The sequence below is a fragment of the Mauremys mutica genome, chromosome 2, assembly GCF_020497125.1.
Source record: "Mauremys mutica isolate MM-2020 ecotype Southern chromosome 2, ASM2049712v1, whole genome shotgun sequence".
Classification (NCBI taxonomy): domain Eukaryota; kingdom Metazoa; phylum Chordata; order Testudines; family Geoemydidae; genus Mauremys; species Mauremys mutica.
The window spans coordinates 272,803,110-272,815,017 of record NC_059073.1 but is presented as its reverse complement, the minus strand read 5'-3'; the positions used below and the strand labels follow the sequence as shown (position 1 = coordinate 272,815,017).

The window sequence follows — 11,908 nt, the reverse complement described above, 5'->3', positions numbered from 1 at the left end:
ATACTGTGCTCTGTAAACACTGTGAGATGTATGTAGGGGTGTCATGCGAGAAGTAGTATGTATGGATGAAAGTATGATTAAACTTGGTAACGAGGCAGGATTGATAACCAAGTTTATCTCAGACAAATGAATGTTGATTTACCTATTTGCCTAGACATCTCCAGAGAGACATTCTTCATCCTGCTCTTCAGTACAGGTATGAAATCTAACATATAAAGAAGTGCAAAGAGTGATTTCCCCTCCTGCAAAACTTGGAGGCGGCAGAGGGTCATTTTTTGATTCACGGAAATGCAAAATTCCCCAGAGGCTAGTGATTTCAGACACTTTTGCATAGCTAGTCCTTTCACACAAAAGCATCTTTCTTTTTAAGCCAGGATTTTGCTGGTGGTATAACTGTGCTTTGGGGCATGTAGGTAGAAATGACGGCTACAGTGGAACACTTTCAGAGTCAGGTTTTCTCCGCAGTACCAAGTGTCAAGTCCAAACTCCTAACTCAGGCAAAACTCCCACTGGTGTCAGAGTTTTGCCTGAGTAATGAAAGTGTCCAGCCTCTCAGTAGTTAGCAGTCTACATAGAAAAGTTGCACTGTTTTAACTGTACCGGTATAGTTAAAGGCTTACCACCCCCCTATTGTGGATGCAGTTATACCGGTATCAAAATTCTTGTACCGATACAGCTTATTCCCATATAGGAAGTGGAAAGAGCTATGCTGGTAAAAGGGCCTTTCATAAAGTTATAACTTCATCCACCCTAGGTGTTGTGTTGGTTGTGACACTTTCTCAGGGTGTCCAAAACCATAGGTCACTAGCTAACCTCTGCTGCCTCAGCAAGAGAGAGATTTGCTGGGGCTAATTGGCTAACAGCTCCCTGTCACACCAGTCTGTTAGCCACCCCTGACAAACTTCTCAGTACTCTGCCAGTCTTTCCTTTGCCTTGAAGGTAACACTTGGTGCACCCCAGTTCTGGTGAACCCTGGAAGAGCATTTGCCTGGAACAGCCAGCAACTGTCACCAGTCAATCACAGAAATTACCAAAAAGAACAGGAGTACTTGTGGCACCTTAAAGACTAACAAATTTATTTTAGCATGAGCTTTCGTGAGCTACAGCTCACTTCTTCGGATGCATAGAATGGAACATACAGACAGGAGATATTTATACATACAGAGAACATGAAAAGGTGGAAGTATGCATAACAACAGGAAAAGTCTAATCAATTGAGATGAGCTATCATTAGCAGGAGGAAAAAAAACTTTTTTAAGTGATAATTAAGATGACCCATAGAAGGTGTGAGGAGAACTTAACATAGATTCAATTAGTGTAATGACCCAACCATTCCCAGTCTCTGTTTAGGCCAGTGTTAATTGTATCTAATTTGCATATTAATTCGAGTTCAGCAGTTTCTCTTTGGAGTCTGTTTTTGAAGTTTTTTTGTTGCAAAACTGCCACCTTCAAGTCTGTCACTGAGTGGTTAGAGAGATTGAAGTGTTCTCCGACTGGTTTTTGAATGTTATGATTCCTGATGTCAGATTTGTGTCCATTTATTCTTTTGCGTAGAGACTGTCCGGTTTGGCCAATGTACATGGCAGAGGGGCATTGCTGGCACATGATGGCATATATCACGTTGGTAGATGTGCAGGTGTACGAGCCCCTGATGGCGTGTCTGATGTGATTAGGTCCTATGATGGTGTCACTTGAATGGATATGTGGACAGAGCTGGCATCGGGCTTTGTTGCAAGGATAGGTTCCTGGGTTAGTGTTTATGTTGTATGGTGTGTGGTTGCTGGTGAGTATTTGCTTCAGGTTGGGAGGCTATCTATAAGCGAGGACTGGCCTGTCTCCCCAAGATCTGTGAGAGTGAGGGATCATCTTTAAGGATAGGTTGTAAATCTTTGATGATGCGCTGGAGAGGTTTTAGTTGGGGGCTGTAGGTGATGGCTAGTGGGCGTTCTGTTATTTTCTTTTTTAGGCCTGTCCTGTAGTAGGTGGCTTCTGGGTACTCTTTCTGGCTCTGTCAATCTGTTTTTTCACTTCAGCAGGTGGGTATTGTAGTTTTAGAATGCTTGATAGAGATCTTGTAGGTGTTTATCTCTGTCTGAGGGATTGGAGCAAATACGGTTGTATCTTAGAGCTTGGCTGTAGACAATGGATCGTGTGGTGTGTCTGGGATGGAAGCTGGAGGCATGTAGGTAAGTATAGCGGTCAGTGGGTTTCCGGTATAGGGTGGTATTTATGTGACCATCGTTTATTAGCACAGTAGTGTCTAGGAAATGGACCGTTTGTGTGGATTGGTCTAGGCTGAGGTTGATGGTGGGATGGAAATTGTTAAAATCACGGTGGAATTCCTCGAGGGCTGCTTTTCCATGAGTCCAGATGATGAAGATGGCATTAATGTAGCGCAAGTAGAGTAGGGGCGTTAGGGAACGAGAGCTAAGGAAGTGTTGTTCTAAGTCAGCCATAAAGATGTTGGCATACTGAGGGGCCATGTGAGTACCCATAGCAGTGCCACTGACTTGAAGATATATATTGTCACAAAATGTGAAATAGTTGTGGGTGAGGACAAAGTCACAAAGTTCAGCCACCAGGTTAGCCGTGATATTATCGAGGATACTGTTCCTGATGGCTTGTAGTCCATCTTTGTGTGGAATGTTGGTGTAGCGGGCTTCCACATCCATAGTGGCCAGAATGGTGTTTTCTACTCGTACAGATACAGACAGACATCCTCTCTGCTACTCTGAAACCAGAAATTACCAAGTTTGCTACCTCCAAAGAGAGAGTGCTCACACTAGCTTGTTTGATTTAACAAAGAATTCACATTTTGCTCAATATTACAGTACTGAGCTCTACTTATGATAAAAGAAAGAGGCGTTTATTAACAAAGATAGAGATTTAAGTGATTTTAAACTAGGACAATGGAAGCAAAACAAAAATATAACATGCTTCTAAGAGACTAAACATAACTTTAGCAGGCTAAAATCTTTGTCTTTCCTGCAGCAACCTCTCAGTGTCACCAGCTCCCAGGGCCAGGATCCAGCTTTCATTGATGTGACAAGACAGAACAAGGAGTAATGGTCTTAAGTTGCAGTGGGGGAGGGTTTAGTTGGATATTAGGAAAAACTTTTTCACTAGGAGGGGGGAAGGTGGTAAAGCACTGGAATGGGTTACCTAGGGAGGTGGTGGAATCTCCTTCCTTAGGGGTTTTTAAGATCAGGCTTGACAAAGCCCTGGCTGGGATGATTTAGTTGGGGATTGGTCCTGCTTTGAGTAGGGGTTGGACTAGATGACCTCCTGAGGTCCCTTCCAACCCTGATATTCTATGATTCTATGATTGTATGAAAGTGCTGTCCTTTCTGCTCCCTCATTAATGGGCCATCAAAGGGTTCTTTCCCCCCGTCTTGTAGTCCAGTAAACCTTTGAAATGTATCCTTTTGAATACTGCATGCAGATCTGGTCACCCCAATCTCAAAAAAGTATACTGGAATTGGAAAATGTACAGAAAGGGCAATAAAAATTATTAGGGGTAGGGAACAGGTTCTATATGAGGAGAGATTAATAAAACTGGGGCTTTTCATCTTGGAAAAGAGACAGATAAGGGGGGGTAGGATAGAGGTCTATTAAAATCATGGCTGGTGTGGAGGAAGTAAATAAGGAAGTGTTATTTACTCCTTCTCATAACACAAGAACTAGGGGGCACCAAATTAAATTAATAGGTAGCAGGTTTAAAACAAACAAAAGGAAGTATTTCTTCACACAACACTGAATCAACCTGTGGAACTCCTTGCCAGAGGCTGTTGGGAAGCCAAGACTATAACAGAGTTCTTAAAAGAACTAGGTAGGTTCATGGAGGCTAGGTCCATCAATGGCTATTAGCCAGGATGGGCAGGGATGCAAAACCATGTTCTGAAATGTTCCTCTCCTCTGTTTGCCAGAAGCTGGGCGTGGATGACAAGGGATGGATCACTTGATGATTACCTGTTCTGTTCATTCCCTCTGAAGCACCTGGCATTGGCCACTGTTGGAAGACAGGATACTGGGCTAGATGACCCATTAATCTGACCCAGTATGGCCGTTCTTTTGTATCCCCAGATAAAGGTCTTCTCCCCTGCTGCTTGTTCTCCCGTAAGCTGCTTTCTTATCTTCCTGTTAACTTGTTTGTCCTGCTTACCTAAGATGCATCTGTAATTCCCATCACAGGCACCGACTTTCCAAAGCACTGGGGGTGTTTGACCCCTGGCTCTGTCCCAGGCCCTGCCCCCACTCCACCCCTTCCCTCAAGGCCCACCCCCACTTCTTCCCACCCAGTTTGGCCCCCTGCCCAAGCGTGCCACATCCTCCCCCTCTGCATGCTGCGAAACAGCTGTTAGCAGTGGGCAGGAGGTGCTGGGAGGGAGGGGGAGGCACTGATCTGCGGGGCCCACAGGCAGGAGGCACTGGGGAGGAGTGGTGGAGGAGCTGATAGGAGGTCTGCCGGGGGTGTTCAGTACCCACCATTTTTTCCCCATGGGTGCTCCAGCCCCCGAGCACCCACGGAGTTGGCACCTATGATTCCCATTATTTTTTACAATCCCATTCAGAGCTAGCGACTCTGGCAATGAACAATTTAGACATCTTTATAGGTGAACAAGATAGTTAAGTCTGTGGACAAAGTAAAAATTTTATAATGCAGATACTTAAAACAATAGCCCCAGTTGTAACCTGGAATGGTCAAAATTAGAGCTTGGTCCAATTCATCCTTCTCCCAGTGCAAGACCATTCCCATCACTTTTAGAACAGAATCCAAATACATCCAGGATGGGTAATCTTCTCTCAGTACAACCATTTAGCTCCCATGAAGCACTGTAATTGTGCAGGTCAAAGGGAGAACATATTGACTATTGACGATTTCTAGGCCATAGTGAAAAATAACAAACAATAAAGAAACAATTTTACTTGGTATTTTATTCACTTAACAGAAACATTCACTTATCAGGTATCACTGAAGTGCAATTTACAGAACTTAGCAGCAAATTCACATATGTAAATTCAGATTTATTTTCTTTTGTTGTCTTTTTTTTACAAATATTACAAATTTACATCCATTAGTACAGTATTGCCATTCACTCATGCGTGTTATGTACATAATCGTCACTTAAGCATTACTATTGAGAAAGTTTTCCTTTGCTTCAGGAAATGCTGCATGTTGGTAATTTGTGCTGCTGGGATGTGGTGCACACTGTATTGATGCATAGAATGAGGAATGGTAGACAGCTTGGGCCAGATTCAACCCTGGTGTAAGGAGCTGTGACTCCACTACCTTCAATGGACCTATCATATGCCTACTTATGACAGGGTTCAAGCTCGGTCCTCACTGCCTCGATTAGGTCTGGCAATCGAATCCAGGATTTTTAAAATGTATTTGTTTCAACAAAGGCCAGATCAGTCCATCCCACCTGTCTTGTCATCCTTAAAATAACTAGCTCCTTCAGTTTGTGGTCATGTTAGCGCTGATATCAGACCCTGCAGCCCTTATGCATCCATAAGGTTGGAAACATGCTGGGGCTGAACCCAGGTGGTTTAAGAAGAAGTCTCTCGTGTGGCTATGTTGGGTTAACGTAGAGAGACCCAGTAGTTCAAGAAGGAGTTCCCAGTACCCTTTGTGAGGAGGGGGTCAGTTTAAATGACAGAGCCCCCGTATTCTTCATGCTGGGGAGGTCAGACTCAACAGCACTGGGCCCTTTCAAATGCTGGCACCCTGCTAGTGCACTGACTCCGTTGTGCAAATGTGCTCAGCTCAGAGTAAGGGGTGGGGGAGCTTGGAGGGCAATTCTGTCTCAGGGTGCTAGAATTCTCCCCTGAGCTCCCTGGGCCACTGGGGGCTATATACCTTCAAGGAGTGCTGCATGCTCCCATCTACACACCAGCCCCATGCCGTGCTGAGGCAGGGCCATGGCCCCACCCGCATTGGAGTGTATTGGGCCCTTGGGACTAAAGGAGGAAGCAGACCCTATGCTTCATCAAGTGCAGCCACTGTGTAGCTGGGGCCTGGCCCTGGAGGAGCCTATGCATGAGGGCGAGGAGACTCCCTTTGCCCACCCTCCTCTCATTCATACCTGCTTACGGAGCAGCCACAAGCTCTGTGTGTAACTCACTACACAGACCTGTACCCTGCTCCCTTCACAAAGCGGCTTCCCTCTGCACTAACACAAAGCTGGCAGGCTGTGGGCCAGATCCTGCTCTCCTTGATGTCAATGGAGACATCTTCTATCAACACCAGCGGGAGCTAGGGCCAAAGCCAGATGGGAAGGTAACACAGGGAAGTACAGATGGAATCTCCAGAAGGAGCGTAACATTATTTTGAAACGTTAAAGGTAACCCTGGAAGGAGTCATATTAACAAAGTGGTTACCACAAAGTATCTTCTTGCCCCTAACTTATTGAAACAACTTCAGGTTATTAAATATATCTACTCTAAGGACTTTTTTGGTAGTTAATATGGAATGTATTATTTTATTGGAAAGGTTTTCATAAGGGGAGAGCTCTGCTTTATCTAATTTAAAAATTCTAATTTATCACAATAATTTTTATACAAGACACTATAGCTACATCTTGTAGTTTATAATCTAAAAATAAGATCTCATCAAAATACTGTAGCTAGTCTATTGTGGGCATCAATAAACAATGTATTTACGGTATATGGCTCTTCAAACATGATAAACGCTATACAAAGAGCATCTACCTTTTTTGATAGGAACAGTTTCCTGTGTAAAGGAAATTACATGGAAAAAGTATGAGCTATGTGTTTGTTTGAAAAGTAACTCATCTAGACTGTTCTGGGGAAATATCTAGACAATTATCACAAATCAGTAGCAGCATGTTATATACAGATTTAAAGAGAATCACTGGAATAAAAAGAAAAGTTGTTATATACCCGCAAATCCTGTCATTTAAAAAAACAAACAAACAAAATAAATAAAAAAATACAGTGTGTCTGACAGTTAGTTCTGTAGTTCGACTATGGAAGTTTAGATCTCCCATGCCTTACATTCTGATGAAGTGAAATGATTCATAGAGCAATAATAACAGACTCAGTCCTTCCTTTTGAAGATATGTTTTAGCAAAAAGCTATTCTTCTTATAATAGAAAACAATCTGCATTTCAGACTGCGAATGAATGTGTGGTCAATTTAATAAGACTATTTAGTACTTACATAGGACCAGAATCTGAAAACCCTTTAGGAGTCTCTAGGAATTAAAGATTCATCTTTAATTAAAGATTATGTCATATGATGAAACCTCCAGGAATACATCAAACCAAAACTGGCAAGCCTACCTTTCTCACACTGCGTAGAGCCTTACTCTGGGAGTAGTCATGTCCATTGTATGGTTTCAGTGGGACTATCTGCAGAGTGAAGTACTATTCAACATAAGTGTGACAGAGTCTGGCTTATACAGTGACTTACAACCAACCATTAATTAAATAAATTATTACCACAAGCTCCCCATTTCACAGATGGAAGAACTGAGGCAGTGAACGACCAAATTTCAAAAGTGGGTATCTGAGGTTTTTGTGAGTATCCAACATCAGATATTCAATAGTTGATTTTTCAGAGGTGCAGAGGACCCTCAGCTCCCATTGACTTCATCTGGAATTGTGGGACTCAGCACCTCTGAAAAATCAGGCCCTAACTCTGTTTAGTTTACGGCTTCCAAAAGATGAGGCATCAAAAACTTAGGACTATGGGTGAAAATTTGGTCCTAAGTGATTTGCTGCAGGACACAAAAGGAGTCAGTGTCAGAGCCAGGTTTAGAAATCAGAAAATCCTGGCTCCCAGTGCTATGCTCAGATCTGAAAACAGGAAACACAGTTTAAAAGAATCCCTGTAGTCAAAATTAAGCAGCTGACAGAACAATTTTTGCATAGAGGATACGCAACTCCTTGTGGATGAATATGCGTGTCCTGTGACTCCCTGTCACACTGTGGGTATGAAGGTATTTTCATGTATTCACTATCTAAAGTATCTTCCATCATTCAGCAACATTATTGCTCTGATGGTATGGGGGGAAGATAAACTCAGTGCTTAATTTGTGCCAGGGCTGAGCCCCAGCATCTCTAGGCTTGGCAGTTCATAGCCCCGGCATCTCAGGACTTGCTGGATCAGTTATGAAAGTAAAAAAAAATTGCTTGAGTCCTGGCACCTAATTGCTTGAGCCTCGGCACCTCTTTCATTACAAATTGAGCACTGGATAAACTGTATTTTAAGTCAGATGCATGGCCTGCTCAAGTCTGAAATGCAGCTGCTTCTTGGATAAATAATAATCCTGTGTACTACAAACAATGAACAGCAGCGTCTTTGTGAGAAACATTTTATAATCTGGGCGTGTAGATCCGTGTAAGGGGATCAGTATGAAAAAGCAGTTTCCTAAAGTCAAGTTCAGTGCATTAATCACACACATCTTATGTTTATGTATTTCCAATACAGAATTAAAAGAAAATATTCTCATGGAGGTTGTTATTAAATATTGAACTGCATCCATTCTATCAGCCCACACATCCTGCCTATCCTTCTCTCCAGTTGATTTGATCCAGTCATGAAGCAAAGGTGTCGAATGATTTATACAGTTAGTAAAAACTGATCTTGCTCTGGGGGTTTCTTGACCCAGGTGCCCAGACCTGCTTTCTGAAATGCTTTAAACAGCTGCTGCTTGACAGCCTGGTATGTCTGAGCCACCAGTTTAGCCTCACTGTACACTGATGGCATGTCTCCATGGCTTGGCATTCGTGTGCTCAGCTGCAGAACAAAATCAGAGGAGAGGGGAAAAAATAAAAAAACAAATCAACAAGCTAGCAGAAACAGGCGACTTCAACAGCCATATAATCTTCCCGTCTACATTTCCTAAGCAACAAACTATCTCTGAGCTTTCTCTGTTTGCCTTTGATTTGCAACAACAAAACACTGAAGGTATAAGGCACAAGACATTGTTCCTATCTTGAAACCGTGGAGCAAATGCCAAAAAAGGAAAACAGTTTTTGCCTTCCTGAAGTGGGTGCAACCAGCAGCAAATATACACCTGAAAATCACTTGGTGTTTTTGCAAAGAAAAATCTGCTTGTCAGTTAGGGTGCTTAGAGGAGGGAAAACAATAACCTTTATGAGAATCCGAAAAGAAGAGGACGTGGTTGATTTCAGTAAAGGAAGCGGAGCAGTTCAGAGCTTGAGCCAGTCAAACTAATGCCAAGAGAGAATATGAGGAAGATTCTCCTCCCCTCTGCCTTTAAATCTGTTATAATAAAAGATGTGAAACATGCATAGGGAGGGCAGTAGTCAAGCTTTGGGGATTTATGCCAGAATGTATAGCTGAGACACTGTCTTGTTGAGAGGGACCATAGCTAGTTCAACAAAAGTGAACATTCTGAAGTAAAACCTGAAGCATCTGCCAGAAACTGTCTTAAGAGACAAAGACGCACGTCTGCAGTCCAACAATCTCCCTGAGCACACACACAAGAAGAAAGCACCTTTTGTATTTCAGAAGGACTAAATCAATGACCGTCTCTGACCTTCCAGAGTCTTAACACAGTCAAGCCAACAGTGAGTCTTTGACATTATATGGAAGCAATCAAGGTCTGGAAAATGCCTTAGCGCAGGCATGCAGGTGAACGTCTAGTGCTTACAACCAGCGAAATTACATCCTGTAGGAAAAACTCTGCATCAAAGCACAACCTCCAGGAGCAAACATCCCAGAGAGAGACTAAAATGCAGGCTGAAGTCAGTAGGTCGAACTCCTATGGAAATCTCTGGGCCAACGTTACTCATTCAGTTTAGGGGGAGGTGAATGCTTTTATTGGTATATTCAGCCAAATACAGCAAAGGGTCTAAATGCTGATGCAAGTTACAGGCCAGGTGCGTGTTGGCCAGAAAACAGGTGGAAGTGGCAAAGTAGTGTGCCAAATGGGGCCTCCCTTTGCTATCAGTGGATTCCAGACTCCTGCTCCTTGCCTTAGTATGGGGGGCTCCTCCTGCTGCCTTTGGGGAGGCAGGGATTCACCCAGGGGCCACTGCAGTGCCATGATCAGCACAAACACTCCAGCTTTATCAGCAACGGGCATCTTGCTCATCAACAAACCAATTCAAAGTGCAAACTGCCTGAAAGCTCTGAGTGCTGAGTCTGGGCCCCTGCCTCGTATGGCACCTGCTGCTGTCGTCCCGGTGCTGGTCAGGACTTCTCTGCTGGGTCTCAGCTGCCCCCAGATCAGATCCGCTGGTCAACCCCTCACCCAGGGGCTCTGGCAGTACTGCTCCCCGTTCACTATCTCTATGGGCCAGAGCAACATACAGCCTGGGCTGCCCACCCGTGGGAACACAAAGGACACCGTACATCCACCCCACACAGTCCCTCAGTCACTGATCCAGGGCCTCCTTCCCTTTCGGCTTTGGCTGATTCTCATGTGTATCTCAGGGCAGACTCACCAGGGGTCAGGCCATATACCCAGGCTGCTCTCTGGACCTGTGCTCCAGAGCTAGCTCTCAGCCTGCTGTGTCCCTATAGCAGCAGCCATGACAGCCACTGTTCCTGCACTGCTGATGCCCCAGCTAGCCCTTCATCTTCTCAAAAGACCTTGCCACAGGAACTTGGTCCAGGATTTCCTTCCATCTCCCTACCCAGCTTCTGTTTGCAATCAGGGCTCCAGAGACCTACACCATTCACAGTACTTCTGCTGATTTGTGGAGTGGGAATTCACACCCACACAGGGAGGCTTCACACCTCCATATAGTGGGGTGGTTGTGGGGAATTGCATGCAAAATGAGTGTCATTTACAAACCAAAGGGATCTAAAGGAAAAGCAACTAAGAAGAGGATATAAGAAAAAGGAACACCAGCTCCCCTTCACCACATTTCTTCCACGTGGCTGTGGCTGGATTAAAGTCCTCTCAGAATGCCAGTTGACACAAGTACTGCTTTGTCTGCTCAGGAAATGCCCAGTTGGTACAAATCAAAATACTTTACAGATTGTCCCAATCTTCTCCCATCCTGTAGAGAAGGGCAGGATGATTCTTGGCAATCAGTGCTATAACGACCAGGAAGCAAGGAGACAAAGGCTATATAAAGGCAGCATCCCCCTTAAGCCTTTCAGTTTCCTTTGTCTTCTCTTCTGGAAGTGTGGAGCCTAGCTCTCAGCTCTTTGAACCCAGCTTTTCCTCTTCCTCTAGCAACTCCTTAGAAGAGAAGAGCAAGGCTGACTCCAAGGAGAGGGTCAAGATGAGGAAGGAGCAAGCAGAAATAGCCACAGCTTAGTGCCTATCTGGTGATCCTACACAGACTGTGCAGTTTCCCAGGTACAAAAAGTTTTTTGGTGAGCACCCTCCAGGGAATGGGATAATGCCAGAGAGAGTCATTCAGGGGCTCCTTTACCGATTGCTGTATTGACAAAACAATGGGAAAGGGTGGCTAGGGACAACCAGGGTATGGCGGCATGGTGGCCATTTTAACTGAGGGAAACCTGTGGCTTTAATTCCATTAAATATAACTGCTGTGGGAGTTCTGGGTGCTCCGAATCTTGCAGGATCGGGTACTTCACTTGTAAGAAGTTGAAATGGCATTAGAGGTATTTACCAATATTAAATAACAGTCACAATCAGAGCCCAATTTTCAAATGTGGGTACTCAGGATGGAACATAGGAAACCAAACAGCCAATTTATGTGCCCCCAAATCAGGAATACAGTGTCCTATTTTTGCATTACAGGTTTGAAAATGAAGCGTTCCACTGTCCAGAATGACCAATGTGGACACTTCCCCTTGAAAACTGCCTGGATTATTGCAGTACAACTTGGGGTGCTATTTCAGCTGTTAGGTCTCCCTGTGCTCCTGTCCATTCAGCTAATGCCATCTCCATGGTACATGACTCCTGAGGATCTCCATCAGCTTTCAGTCTCTACTA

General features: G+C 44.1%; 1 protein-coding gene across 1 annotated transcript in view; it reads right to left on the bottom strand.

Annotated features, from left to right (window-relative positions):
- Positions 1-8,586: 8,586 nt before the first annotated feature.
- Positions 8,587-11,908, bottom strand: part of ADARB2 (adenosine deaminase RNA specific B2 (inactive)) — a 406,044-nt gene continuing 402,722 nt past the window's right edge. The window contains exon 10 of the mRNA XM_045006327.1: positions 8,587-8,763. Within this exon, the coding sequence (XP_044862262.1) occupies positions 8,587-8,763 (177 nt within the window). The remainder of the gene's footprint in view (positions 8,764-11,908) is intronic.